The following is a 15,371-nucleotide window of genomic DNA, read 5'->3' as shown; positions in this document are numbered from 1 at the left end:
GGAGGAATGCTGATTTCGGCCCTGGTGTCCACCAGGAAACATCGCCTGGAGTGCCGGTCCCAGAGGAATAGGAGGCTGTCTCAATGGCCAGCCGTCAAAGCCACTAGCGACGGCCAGTCCTGGCGTTTCCCGGGAAGGCACATGGTGGGCGGCAGCGGCGCGCGTTTGACCCCCACCTCTAATGGTAAAAGCACCATCGGTCCGAACCTTCATCCTTGTCCCCTGCGGGTCTCGGTGGCTTCAGTTGTGGGGTTTTGGCCTTGGGCTGCGCGGTTGTGGTTAGGTAGATGGAAGCCGCTCCCCGCTGCTTACTCTGCCACAGAATGTCCGCCCTGGCCGCAAGTCTGCGCGGGTCGCTGAAATCCTCACCTGCGAGGAGGAGGCGAATGTCCTCCGGCAGTTGCTCAAGGAACAACTGCTCGAATGAAAGGCACGGCTTATGGCCATCCATGAGCACCAGCATGTCGTTCATCAGCTCGGATGGCTTGCGGTCGCCCAGGCCGTCCATGTGCAGAAGCCGCGCGGCTCATTCACGGCGGGAGAGTCCGAAAGTACGGATTAGGAGCGCCTTGATGCTAGCGTACCTGTCCTCCGTTGGTGGTTGGTGCAGGAAGTCAACGATCCAGCCTGCCGTGTCTTGGTCGAGCGCGCTGACCACGTAGTGATACCACGTGGTGTTGGCTGTAATGCCTCTGATGCTAAACTGGGCCTCAGCCTGCTCAAACCAGATGTGGGGCTGAGCGGCCCAGAAAGTTGGGAGCTTGAGCGAGACTGCATTGTGCGAGTCGTTGGAATTCATGTCGCGGGTTCCAGATGCCATCTGGAAGCGTCGGGGTCACCAAATGTAGCCAAACGCAATGCATTCCCAAAAGGAAAACTCGGAGACATTGTGGCTGAATCGGAGCACACTTTACTGTGTGAAGCAAAACGCGTGCGCACACACAGCTACCCGAGAACCTCTCCAGCGGACGTGACATCAGGATCCTGCTGGAAGGCCCGCCCCGCGGTTCGCTTGTGACGCGCTACTGCACGTCCGCCCGCGGCCGCCGATGGCGGTTCGAGTCTCGTAAGTACAGGCCGCTACAAGGGCTTAGGGTTAAGGTGAGAGCAAGGAGTTTTACAGGGGACTTGAGGGGAAAGATATTACACAGAGTGTGTTTGGTATCTGGAATTTGTTGCAAAGGAAGAGGCAGCTACAATCACTACTTTTAAGAGACATTCAGACAGGCACTTCACAAGATCACAAGACAAAAGAGCAGAAGTAGGCCATTCGGCCCATCGAGTCTGCTCCATGAGCTAAACTAAAACTGTTCCTATCTCACCCCAATTTCCGGCCTTATCCCCATATCCCTTGATACCTTGACTAATTAGATACCTATCAATCTCTTCCTTAAACGCCGCCAATGATTGGGCCTCCACAGCTGTACATGGCAAAGAATTCCATAATTTCACTACCCTCTGGCTAAAGAAATTTCTCCTCATTTCTGTTTTAAACCAGTACCCTCTAATTCTAAGATTGTGCCCTCTAGCCCTGGACTCACCCACCAAGGGAAACAGCTTAACCACATCTACTCTGTCCAGTCCTTTCAACATTCTAAATGTTTCTATGAGGTCCCCTCTCATTCTTCTGTACTCCAGTGAGTACAGTCCAAGAGCTGACAAATGTTCATCATACGTAAGCCCTTTCATTCTGGGAATCATCCTCATAAATCTTTTCTGAACCCTCTCCAACATCAGTACATCCTTCCTAAGATAAGGGGCCCAAAACTGCACACAGTATTCCAAATGAGGCCTCACCAGTGCCCCATAGAGCCTCATCAACACTTCCTTACTTTTATACATTATACCTCTTGAAATGAATGCCAACATAGCATTCGCTTTCTTTACCTTAAATAAGCAAGGCACGGAAGGATACAGACCTAATGTAGGGAAATGGGATTAGCGTGGATGGGCAAAAAGGTCGGCATGGACATGGTGGGCTGAAGGGACCATTTCTGTGTTGTACGTTATGACTGTATGATGTAGGTCACAAAATATTGTTTGTGCAGAGTTAGATGATTAAGGATAAGGGCACGGTAGGGATATATGATCTTTCAAAAGGAATAAGATATTTCATCTCTGCTGTATATTGGCCTTTGCATGTTTGTGTTATTTTGAATGATAGTATGCACTGCTAAAGTGTCTACTAATATTGATTTCAAATGGGAGTGATAGATGATTGGAAGAACAAAATATACAGGTCAGTGACAAAAGAATAGAAGTCATAATATTGAACTTGCCCAGGCATTATGGGTGAAATGGGCACTTTTGGGAAATACTGGTGCTGCCAGTGTTTGTACACAGGAATTAAAACATCCGCCATTAAAATTTGTTCCACTTGGTAACTCCATATCTGAGCTGTGTATGTCGTGCATTTAAAATGAATGACAGCCCTGCACCAGGTTGACATGAAAGGTACAGGGGGAAAGGCTATTAAAGGTAGAGAAAAAGGACCTATAGAAAAGGGCCTCTGTTGCCTATGGGAAAGATTTGTGTGGGGAAAGTGGCCAGAAAGTTAATCAAGGTACCTTCAAGCAGGATGCAGAATAAGGAAGAGAACAAGTGTGAGGTTTTGCTCTTGGGGAGACCAAATGTAAAGGGAAGGTACATAGTTAATGGAAGAACCCTTGACAGCATTGATGTACAGAGGGAGCTTTGGGTCCAAGACCATAGCTCCCTGAAAGTAGCAGCACAAGTTGATAGGGTGGTAAAAAAAAGTCTTGTGGCATACTTGCCTTTATTGGTTGAGGCATTGAGTTCAAGAGTCAGGAAGTTATGTTGCAGCTTTATAAAACTCTAGTTAGGCCACATCTGGAGTACTGCATTCAATTCTAGACCCATCATAGGAAGGATGTGGAGGCTTTGGCGAGGGTGCAGAAGAGGTTTACCGGGATGCTGCCTGGATTAGAGGACATGTGCTGTAAGGAGAGGTTGGACAAACTAGAATTGTTTTCTCTGGAGCAGCGGAGGCTGAGGGGATACCTGATAGAAGTTTATAAAATCATGAGAGGTATAGAGTAGACAGCCAGTATCTTTTTCCCAGGGTTAAAACGTCTAATACTGGAGAGCATGCATTTAAGGTGAGAAGGGAGAAAGTTCAAAGGAGATGTCTGGGGCAAGTGTTTAACATGGAGTGTAGTGGGTGCCTGGAATGCACTGCCAGAGGTGGTGGTGGAGGCAGATACGATAGAGGTGTTTAAGAGGCTCTTAGATAGGCACATGAATCTGCAGAGAATGGAGGGATATGGACCATGTGCAAGCAGAAGGGGTCAATTTAATTAGGTATCATTAGCTTAATTAGTTTGACGTAACATTGTGGGCCGAAGGGCCTGTTCCTGTGCTGTACTGTTCTGTGTTCCCACAGGAAATTGGAGAATATCCTCTGCATTTTGAGTATCCAGGAGGATGTGTTGCCTCTACGGTACAAAAATTCATTAGAAATATAGCACAGAAGCAGGCTGTTTGACCTAACTAATCCCAGTTGGTGCTTATACTCCATTTGTGCCTAGTTCCATGCATTTTCCATCTAAATTTATCAATGTAAACCTCTTCACACGTCCTTTATATGCCTGTCCAGCCTTCCCTTAAATATTTGCTCCCTGATGTAATGAGTTCTATGTTCTGATACTTATTCAGGTAAGGAAGTTTCTTTTGAATTTTCTGTTTTGAAATTTCTCTTTCCTGTTGGATTTCTTCGTGACCTAGAATGATGGCCTCTGAATTTGCTCTTTGCCACATGTATAACATTTTTTTCTTCACCCATTCTATCAAAACCCATCATAATTTTAAGTATCTTTGAGGTGACCTTATCACCTTATCTCAGCTGCCTTTTCTCAACAGGAAAGGGACCGATATCCCCCCCCTCCCCCGACTGCTCCCCCCAAGCTTTCCTAACGTATACCCTTGCATTTCTTCCAAACTGTGTATTGTACTCTGGGTTATCTTACCAAAGTACAATACAGACTCAGCATAACTTCTTTTTAATTCTGTGCATCTAGAAATAAACCCTTGTGTTTGGTTTTCTTTTTTTCAATGACATTGCTAATCTGTGGCTAATTTGTAGTTATTATTGTATGTGTATTCCAGCATTACTTTGTTTCTCTTTCCACCTAGACTCTCACTTTCCAAATAATATGTGAGGTCTGTATTCTTTCCACTAAAATGTACTAGCTTGCATTTATCTGTGTTGAACTTCATTTGCCAATTTGCCAATTATTTGCCCTTTCTGTTGAATGTCCTCCTATGACCTATTGGAGTCCTCAGTATTAACTGATCTTCAACCCCTCCACACCAACCACCCCCCCCCCCCCCCCCCCCGGCCATTCCAATAGTAACTGTCACAGCAGGTATGGAATGTTTCATATGACAACTGTGCTTTTACATTATTATGAACATCTTGCTTTTGCCTTGAAGATGTCAAGGGCAACTTGTCACTTGTACGCTTTAGACATGATCTTCAAGTTGACTGGAATTGTTTGTTTATATTCAAGATATTGGGTATTTTTTAATTCAAGGTATTGGGTATTTTTTTAATTTCACACACATGGTTTATAAGATATTTATGTTGCTGCTGGATTATTTCAGGCTGTCATTCTGTTATAAACTCAGTTTGATATAATCTTAATCAAAAATTTAGCCCATTTGCTTTCAAAATTAATATACTTTGCATCTTGTTATCTTTTCACACAATGTGATCTAAATGGTATATTTAAAAATAACTCGGACTTGACCTCAAGATAAATGGTTAGGTCTTTGGTATAGTATTTTGACCAGCTTTTCATACCATACTTTAGCAAGGATGTCAAGGCAGTGGAGAGGGTGCAGAGGAGCTTTACTAGAATAGCACCAATGATAAGGGTTTTCAGTTATGTAGGAAAGTAGAGAATGCTCTCTTTCAAAGGTTAAGGGGAAACTTAGTACAGGTATTCAAGAGAAATTATTTGCACTGATACTTTGGGTATTATGAAATATGGCAAAAGAAACCAAGAAAGATAATTTATTTTTATGCAGTAGATTATGATGATCTGGAATGGAATCTCAAGTCTAATAAATGAGATGAGTGTTTTCAGTTTACCTTGGGGCTCTTGCATGGTTTAGGAGGATAAAGGAAACAAATGAATTGTCAGTGTATGTTATGTAACCAATCTATGATGTCTTTGCATTTAGGTTCTAATTAAAACTATGTCTGAATAACCTGAAGTGGATACCGTGCACAACTGAAGATGGGTGCAAACAGTAGCAGCATTGCTGAGCTTGCAAGTAATGATTACCTTAAGCGTCTTGCTGGTACAGAATCCATCTCTGAGAATGATCCATTCTGGAATCAACTTCTGTCATTTTCCTTCACTACACCAACTAATGGGTAAGGAAATGAGAACATGAATATTATTCAATGTAAATTAACTGAAAACAGTATGGTGATTATTAAATTAGAATTCACCCCCATGATGATGCTTTTACATTCTTCAATGTTGCTTTTTCTTTAACTTTAGTAACGCTGTAGTAATTTGAATGTGACTCATCCGCAATAAGCATGCTTGTGGCTTTCTTTCAAAGCTCTTTTGACCATGGATGTAGCTGGAGACCATGTGCTCACTTTATTCTGGTTCAGAAGCAGCACTGGCCATGGTTTAGGTGAAAGAAAAGATTTACTGTACAGAAAAAAAACAGAGATCCAGAATGATTACAGCATGGAATGAGGCCATTAAGTCTGTACTAAGCAGCAAATAAGATCTATTCCCATTCCCTGTTCTCTCCACATGACCCTGCAGTTTTTTGTTTTCAGATACTTATCCAGTTCTGTTTTGAATGCTACAAATGAAGCTGCTCTCTCTCACAGTGCATTTCAGTTTCTGTCCCCTTTATTATTTAAAATACTTGTATTAGGTCATCTTGCAGCCGCCTTTGTTCTGAGGAGAGCAAGCCTGGCTTCTCCAGCCTTTTCACATCCCTGGAATAATTTTTATAAGTCTTTTCTGCACCTTCTCCAAAGTCTTTGCATTTTCCCCAAAGTGTGGAGCCTGGAACAGGACACAAATACTGCAGTTGTGGCTGAATCATTGTTTTATAAAGGTTCATCATGACTTCCTTGCTTTTGTATTGTATGTCTCTATAAAGTTCAAAGTCCCATCTGTTCTTTTAATCATTTTTCAAGCTGCCCAGGTGATTCCAATGAGCTGCACACATACCCCTAGATTTCTGTACTCTTGAATGCCTTTTAGAATTGTGCGCTTAGTGCACAGAGAACATAAGAAACAGGTGCAAGAGTAGGCCAATTGACCCCTCGACCTGCTTTACCATTCAGTAAGATTATTGCAAGTCCAATCTTTGCCTCAACACAACTTTCTCATTCTCTCCCCATAATCCCAACTTCCTAACATTTCAAATGGCAGTCAGTCTCCTCCTTGAATATGTTCATTGACTCTGCCTCTGCAGCTCTCTAAGGTAGAGAGTTCCAGAGAGGCAGGACTCAGAGAAGATTGCTGGTGTGGTGGACATTGAAGAAGGTTGATTCAGGTTACAACAAGATCTAGATCAACTGGAAAGTAAGCAAAGGAATGGGAGATGGAATTTAACTCAGACAAGTGTGAAATGCATTTTGGGAAGTTAAACCAGTGCAGGACACATACAGTGAATAGCAGGGCCCAGGGGAGTGTTGGAGAACAGGGATACTGAGGGGTACAAGTACATAATTCCCTGAAAGTGGTGAAACAGGTAGACAAGGTGGTGAAGAAGGAGTATGGCACCTTTGCATTCATTGGACAGGGCACTGAGTACAAGAGTTGGTACGTCATGTTACAGCGTTGGTATGACCGCATCTGGAATAATGTGTACAGTTCTGGTTGCCATACTATAGGAAGGATGTGATTAAGCTTCTTAATCCACCCTTCTCTGTAGTCTAGTAAATATTGTTGCTTCTCATTCTTCCTATCAAAATGTAAAACTTCACATTGCTCAGCATTAAATTTCGCCTGCCATCTATCTACCCATAACGCTATTCCATCTAAATCTAGTATGAGTTTTGATCTTAAGAGTTTTTCTTAAATGGCACCTGAAGGTGGTGATGGTGAATTTAACCGTTGTCATTTACCCTTGCTGAGAGGCGTCATGAGAGATGTAGAAAGTGAGGTATATTTTCCAAGGTCACATTGTGGATCTTTATGATCAGGAAGGGGTATGCTGATATTCTAGTACATGTTGATATCAAGAAGAAGGAGGAGGAGTTAGGAAGTCATGTTGCAGCTGGTCTCACATGTTGACAGAGTAGATAGATGGTTAATTCAGGGAAAGGTGTACTCCAGCTGTTTACACTGGGCTCTGCAACAAGTGGATTTGAGATTCCCAATCCTGAATATTGCTACTCCATTTGAGTGGTCATGTGACAGAGATTCCAGAAATCTGTGAAAATATTACACTTTTTCAAAGAGGCTTCAGAAACATCCATTAATCATTTCCTCTGTTCCTTGGTAATCTTTTGCCATGAAGGAGCTCAGAGTTGAGAGCTGATTTCAGGGAACTGATGTTAGGCATGTGAACCATGTTGTCTGTCTACTGTGGACAACAGAGTGTAACTTGACCTTTGAGACTGGGGATCTTGGCTTGGAGGAAAGATCTAATTGTTTTTCTTATCCTGGCAATGGATATGTAGAGTGTTGCTGGGTTGGCATTACTTCTCCAGTGCTTTGAGGTACCTGCTGTAGATAATCCATGTTTCAGTAGCTTACAGGAGGGTGGGAATCATGGCTGCTCAGTAAGCCATGGGTATGAGTTTTGATATTAAGAATTGGGGCTCTTGAAGAGCATTACAGTGGATAAGCCTAATGGGATCTATCCCAAGTTATTGAGAGAGGCAAGAGAGGAGATTGCTGGGGCCTTGACAGAGATCTTTGTATCCTCTTTAGCCACAAGTGAGTTCCCAGAGGATTGGGGAATAGCCAATGTTGTTCCTCTGTTTAAGAAGGGAAGTAGAGACAAACTTGGAAATTATAGGCCGGTGAGCCATACATCAGTGGTAGGGAAATTATTGGAGAAGATTTGTAGGGATAGGATATAGTCACATCTGGAAAAGCATGGTCTTATTAGAGAGAGTCCACATGGCTTTGTGTGCAGGAGGTCCTGTCTTACAAGTTTGATTGATTTTTTTTTTGAGGAGATGACAAAGATAATTGATGAGGTAGGGCTGTGAATGTTGTATACATGGACTTTAGTAAAGCTTTTAACAAGGTCCCTCATGGTAGGCTAATCCAGAAGATCAAGGCATATGGGACCCATGGAGACATGGTAGATTGGATTCAAGCTTAGTTTGGCTACAGAACACAGAGGGTAGTGGTGGAGCGGTGTTATTCTGACTGGTGATCCGTGACCAGTGGTGTACCGCAAGAATCAATAGTGGGACCTCTGTTGTGATATTGGATAAAAATGTAGGTGGGCTGATGAGTAAATTTGCATATGACACAAAAATGGGTGGAGTTGTGGATAATAAGGAAGGTTTTCAAAGGATTCAACAAGATTAGGCCAGTTGGAAGTGTGGGCAGAGAATTTAATCCAGACAAGTTTGAGATATTGCACTTTGAGAAGTCAATTGTAAGAGGAAAGCATACAGTAAATGGCAGGACCCTTAGGAGCATTGACGTTTCAAGTAATCTTGGGGTACAATTCCATAGCTCCCTGAAAGTGGCAACACAAGTAGATAGGGTGGTAGAGAAGGCATATGGCATACTTGCCTTCATTGGTTGAGGTGTTGAGTATAAAAGTTGGGAACTCAGTTTGCAGTTGTGTAAAACTTCGGTTAGGGTACATTTGGGGTACTGTGTGCAGTTTTGGTTGCTGCGTTCCAGGAAGGACATGGAGGCTTTGGAGAGGGTGCAGAAGAGGTTCACTGGGATGTAACCCAGATTAGAGAGTATTAGCTATAACAAGAGGCTGGACAAACTCGGATTGTTTTCTCTGGCATGTTGGAGGCTGAGGGGGGTGACCTGACAGAAGTATATAAAATTATGAGAGGCATAGATAGGGTAGGTAGTCAGTGTCCTTTTCCCAGGGTAGAAATGTCAAATACTAGTAGGCATAGTTTTAAGGTGAGAGGGGGAAAGTTTAAAGGAGATTTTCCAGACAAATCTCTTGCACAGAGCATGGTAGGTGCCAGGTGAAGTGGTGGAAGCAGCTACAATAGCAACTTTTAGGGGCATTTAGACAGGCGCATGACTAGGCAAGGAATGGAGGGATATAGACCACAAGGGATTAGCTTGGATTAGCATCACGTTCAGCACAGACATTGTGGGCCAAAGGGTCTGTTCCTGAGCTATACTGTTCTATGTTTTCTGTGCTAAGTTTTGGAGTGACTGAAAATCAAGATGCTCAAAATACGAAACTTAAGCAGAAAATACTGGAACCACTCAGCAGGTAAGCCAACATTTGTAGAAAGAGAAACAGAGTTAACATCCCAGGTCAAAGATCCTTTGTTGGACAATTCTGATGAAGGCTCTTTGGCCTCAGAAGTGAACCCTATTTCTCTTTCCACAGATGCTGCCTAACTCGTAGAGTTTTTCCGGCATTTTCTGAGCTTGGTTCTGAAGTGAGTGCAACCCAAGTTGAATGTTTTTCCATTGCTCCTGCAGATTTCCTCCATTCCAGCAGGAAGTTTCTGTGGATGAGTTGAAATATTGTGATGAGAAATATTAGGAAAAGTGTTGGTTTCACAGTGTCACTTGACACCAGTCTGCTTTGGGATTTGAATTGTCAGTTAAGAGCATGACTTGCATGTCATAATGTAGCTCATGCAGGACTGAGACAGATTGCTGAGGGCAACCAAATTTGAGAAGGATCCTCCATGGCCCCTCAATTGAGGGAGTCAAAGGCTTTTGTGCAATCAAAAAACTTCAAGGCTATTGTCATGGGCATGCATACCAAGGGTATAAATGCCTTGAAAATTAGCTTTTTGCAGCAGCTGCACAGTACATTACAAACACGACAAACATAAATTAACATAAACTTAAATTAACATAAATTATACATGACTTGCATGACAAAATAAACACGACATTAGTGCATGTTCAGGGAAATATAGTCACAGGTAGTAAAAGGGATTTTCAGGTCGGTTCAGGAACCTGATAGCAGTGGGGAAGAAGCTATTGTTGAACCTTAGTATGGGTCTTCAGGCTCCTGTACCTCCTGCCTGATGGCAGCAATGAGAAGAGGGCATGGCTTGGGTGGTGGGTGTCCTTAATGATGGATGTCGCCTTCCTAAGACATCACCTCTTATAGATGTCCTCGATAGAGGGCAGAGCTATGCCCCTGCTGGAACTGGCTGAGTCCAACTCTTTCTGTAGTCCCTTGAGTTCCTGTGCATTGGAGTTTCCATACCAGGCTGTGATGCAGCCAGTCAGAATGCTTTCCACTGTACATTTGTAGAAGTTTGTCAGAGTGTTCGATAGATAACTCCTTAAACTTTTAGGAAAATAGAGATGCTGGTGTGCTTTCTTCGTGAATACATCTATGTGCTGGGCCGAGGATAGATCCTCCGAGATGTTGACACACAGGAACTTGAAGCTGCTTATCCTTTCAATCGCAGGCCATTCAATTAGGAGATGAGATAAGATATCTTTATTGGTTACATGTACATTGAAACACACAGTGAAATACATCTTTTTGCGTAGAGTGTTCTGTGGGCAGCCCGCAAGTGTCGCCACTCTTCTGGCGCCAACATAGCATGCCTACAACTTCCTAACCTGTACGTCTTTGGAACGTGGGAGAAAACCAGAGAACCCGGAGGAAACCCATGCAGACGTGGGGAGAACGTACAAACTCCTTACAGTCAGCAGCCGGAATCGAACCTGGGTCGCTGGCACTGTAATAGCGTTATGCTAACCGCTACACCACAACTGGTGCTAGTTCGCCTGACTTCCCCTTCCTAAAGTTCACAATCAGTTCCTTGGTATTACTGACATGGAGCGCAAGGTTGTTGTTACAACAGCACTCCAGCAGCTGACCTACCTTCGACCAGCTTCCTCAACACCATCCGTGGTTCTGCAAACAACAGTGGTGTTACCTAAGAATTTGTAGGTGGTGTTGGAGCTATGCTTAGCCACGCAGTCATAGGTATGGAGAGAATAGAGCAGGGGACTAAGCACGCAGCTTTGAGGTGCACCTGTATTGATGGTCAGTGAGGAGGAGATGAGGTTTCCGATCTGTTCTGATCGTGGACTCCCAGTGAGGAAGTCAAGGATCCAATTGCAGAGAGATGTGCAGAGATTGTTTATTCCCGAAACAAGACAAATCTGATTGCAGTAACAACAGAGGGATTTTCTTGCTGTCTGTCATAGGGAAAGGTATCACTAGGGTTTTTTTCACTTGCACTCTCACAGAGGCTGGTTTTGCTCCCTGAATTACAGTGTAATAACCAGAAGAGGGCACTTGTGTTCTTTTTGCAGCTTACAAGTCAAATGGCATCTATTTCCTTTGCGATTATATACGTGTTATTTGCTATCATCACAAACTGTGCATTATTATAAGTGAATGATGTTACTATTATGAATGAGTGGTGAAAGAGGAAAAGAGATGGAGAATGAGGAGCAAAAAGTGAGACTATAGAAACAAAGGAAAGAAGCATGAGGCAGAACATATGGTATAAAGAACATCAAATGAAAATGGATGAACTTGAAACAATAAACTAACCTTCTGATTCAGATTATATCCTAAACTGGATGTATTTTCTGAATTTCCCTATCCTTCCTCCAAAGGCTCCAATTCATACTAGGTTGAAATGAATGTTGGAGCTTGTTTATCTATGCAGGCTATTTATTTATGTATTCCATAAAAACTGGGTGCAATGCTACTGCCTGATCATTTGTGTGTATGTTAAGTCTGTGAAGCAGAGCCTGATCTCCAATCATCTTGGTTCTGCTTGTCATTGGACTAAGACTTTGTCCTGTCAAGTCCATAAACCTAATGGATTTAGTCTTCATCTAAGGGAGGGACTTTGCAGATTTCTGCATCACCTGCTGTATGATGGGTGTTGACAACTGCTCCACTGACCATCACCTAAGCAGGTCTGTTACCTCAATGAACCTGGCCCCTAAATAACCATGGTGATGGCTACAGAAACTCTGCTGAAGTGGAAGGCCATGGAGAGAGTACTTTAGGAGCCATTCTCAGCAAAGGCAGACATCAGTGATGAAATCATTGCTTCCAGTGCCATCAGCTGATTGAGAAAATAGTGTCTGAAGACTAAAATCTGAAATCTGGCACCAAGCTCATGGTCTGCTGAGCAACAATAATTGCCACCCTCCTGTGTGCTTTGGAAACATGAACCGCCTGCAGTATATACCTCAAAGCACTAGAGAAGTACCACTGAAGAAATCCTCATCCTTAAAATTGGCAGGATAGGCAAACCAATAGCAGTGTACTCTCCCTGGCAGGCATCACCAGTATGGGGGCTGTATTCATGCTCAATCGGCTCCAGAGTTAAGCCACATCATCTCCATGCTTGAGATCAGACTCCTGAAATAAGCACTCTAATCTGAGCTCTGTTAGCAGACTCTGTGGATCCTTCATAGGACTATTCAGCCACCTTGGAATTCATAGAAGAAGGTGATGCATCCTTGGTTCCTAGGGACGTCCAAAGAAGAAAAGGTAAATGCAGCCTTTCAGCAAAATTCATAGTGTGGGAATTCTTCAGATTGTTCCTTTAATCTCATCCTATTCTGTCCACACATTTAGTCGGGAAATTAGTGCTGTCACATTGTACTGTCATCAGTTAACTTGTATAAATTTGAATCTGGGACCATTTGGTGTATATTTGTTCAGTCCTGTGATATGCTATATTACATGGTATCCACAGTGCCTTCTGGAAAACTATTGAAAAGCATTATTTGAACTGCAAAATCAAGTAACGGTCAGGAACTCTGATTCATACATAAGAATTATTTTTGCATATGTTCGTGTTTTCAGATATTGCTTAATAATTGTTTTTACATATTTTATTATGACAGATATCTGTAGGTGTCTTTATTGAGAGTGTGCATACGTGCCCCATTTTCTTAATGTGATTATTGGAAAAGCTAACTCAAGGCATCAGTGCTACAAATTTATATTTGGTGAAGTTTATTGTTGTTGAGAGACTTATTTGGTACTGTGTCTGGAAGATCACAAAAGCCCACTAAAAATAACATTTCTAGATTTTTAACAATATGACAAAAGAAAACAACATCCAAGTGACAGCATGGAATATATGTAGCTCTGCAGAATTTTGCAACAAATCTTAAACTTTACAACTAACAAGTAAATTTAAACTCCCTGGTTCTACACACTGTATGTATGTATGAAGCACTTGAAGGCTCTAATTTAATCTGGATATTTTTTATCTGAATGTAACTGCTTTGATTACATTGTCACTTATACATATTTGTAAGTTGTGTAATAGTCTTGTGTTTTAGAATTCCCCCAAAGTTAGTTTTCTAAAGCAATTAGCTAATTAACAACAGGTGTATCATAATTGACAAACTGGAATTAAATGGGGAATCACATTCTGTACATTTTCACCAGTGCTCCAGCAGTCAAAAGTGCTTTGTTTATTTGATTCCTTGTATGTGATTGACACTTGTTATCCTTTATGCCTTGCTTTCTAAATCTTAGGGTATTATTTAGTGTACGAATTGCTGGACGTCTTTTGACTATTTGATGTATTGCCATATATCATTTAGGCTGACAAGAAATAAATAATGAACTTGTATTCATTGTCTTTCCTGTAAACAGGATGTCCTAAAGTGAATCACAGCCAGTTAATTTCTTTTGAATTGTAGATATATTTAAGTTGCAAAGATGACAAGTTTGTGCACAACAATATTCCAAATTGGCAATATGTTTGCTTTGGAGATGGTGAGAAAAAAGGCAATAAGGAAGAGCAAAATTAGCAATATCAAACCTGTTGTTCATAAAACTTAAACAACCATGTCCAGGCTTTCCTTAAATGGCTTTGGAGGCCAGTAATAATAAGACATGGGTACTGGAGTGTTTGTGTTCTAAGGCATAGTCGCCCTTATGATAACATTCAGGGAACGGTGTGAATGCCACAAAATTTTCCCACACTCCGTCTCGAAACCTGAGCTTTGTGTTTTACAGATTCTCTAGACTGCGCTCAGCCCTGGCTGTTTGACGTCAGAAGCAATTTATCAGTGATTTGTGCAGCTCCAAGTGTATGAAAAGCCTTTGACCTAGCCCAAAATAAATAAAACTGTTACTGTGTTTTAGTTAATGATGCCCCTTGTCAGAGATTAGTTACAGAGAAAGATAATTCTTATTTGTATGAGTGATGTGATATAATTTCAGAGAATTTTACTTAGACATAATGGTGCAGGAAAAAGAGAAATGAGCAATGGTTAATGTTTTAGTTTCCATTCCTCTACTTGGTAATGAATTTCTACTTTGCTTGAATCTTTGGTCCAAATTATTCAAAGGAAAGATGTGTTTCATTATGGTCCATTACGGTATTTGTTTTTGCCTGGTGAAACACACCTAGGATGGTTTGCACTGTTAAGTTGTCCATAGGAACTTCCAAAAAACAATTGGATGTATATTCAACGAATTCTAATTCAAAGGGTTATGGGCAAAAAATTGGGACCAAATTGCTCACCTTTTTCAAAGAGCTAACACAGTTATGTCAGGTTGAATTGCTTTTGCAAATGCTATTAAGATAGTTATTCTGAGAAGTTGTTTTCCTGGTTTCTCCTTCTTCCACAAAATAGGAAGGTTAATATCAGGGCAATAATTTAATCTTCTTTGTTTTGTGTGGTGATAACAATTTTTATTTAGCACCTTTAGGATAAGAAAATGTCCTAAGGTGCTTTACCAGGAAAATAAATAAACATTGGCACTGAGAATAAAGATGATGATGTTAAGAATTGTCACTCAATGCCTTGATTAAAGTGATAGGTTAGAATGAGGTCTAAAAGGAAAAATGAAAATGGCAAACAAGTTCAAAGAGGTTATTAGAGAGCTTGCAGAATATAATTCAGAAAGCCCAGGGGTGACAAATGTTGGGACTTGATCTGGAGTTACCTCAGGTGAGAAATTTGAAAGATATAGGTGGGCAGCGAGGAGAGCACTAGAAGAGCCTTGTCTGGTGGTATCAAACACCTCAAATGAATGCTTCAGTGTTTTAGAGTGAGTTAAAGGTGGGGAGGAATGAAAGGAGAGGACATGGGGTTCATATGCTTCACTCCATGTCAGCTTACAAGCAGTCTGGTTCATTCAGAGCCGGAGGCTGGGGAGGGAAATGGATTTAGTGATTAGGGAATGGTTTATATGAAGATTTAAGTCAAATGACTTATTTTTTC

The 15,371-nt window shown here is 41.9% G+C and overlaps 1 protein-coding gene across 4 annotated transcripts in view; it reads left to right on the top strand.

The window, feature by feature from the left end:
- Positions 1-15,371, top strand: part of dym (dymeclin) — a 275,633-nt gene that overhangs the window by 17,353 nt on the left and 242,909 nt on the right. For all 4 annotated transcript variants that reach the window (XM_052039238.1, XM_052039219.1, XM_052039228.1 and 1 more), the window contains exon 2: positions 5,206-5,401. In XM_052039238.1, the coding sequence (XP_051895198.1) occupies positions 5,262-5,401 (140 nt within the window). In that variant the 5' untranslated portion in view covers positions 5,206-5,261. The remainder of the gene's footprint in view (positions 1-5,205; positions 5,402-15,371) is intronic.

This window comes from Pristis pectinata, chromosome 2 (genome assembly GCF_009764475.1).
Source record: "Pristis pectinata isolate sPriPec2 chromosome 2, sPriPec2.1.pri, whole genome shotgun sequence".
Taxonomy (NCBI): domain Eukaryota; kingdom Metazoa; phylum Chordata; class Chondrichthyes; order Rhinopristiformes; family Pristidae; genus Pristis; species Pristis pectinata.
This window is presented reverse-complemented; position numbering and strand designations above follow the sequence as displayed.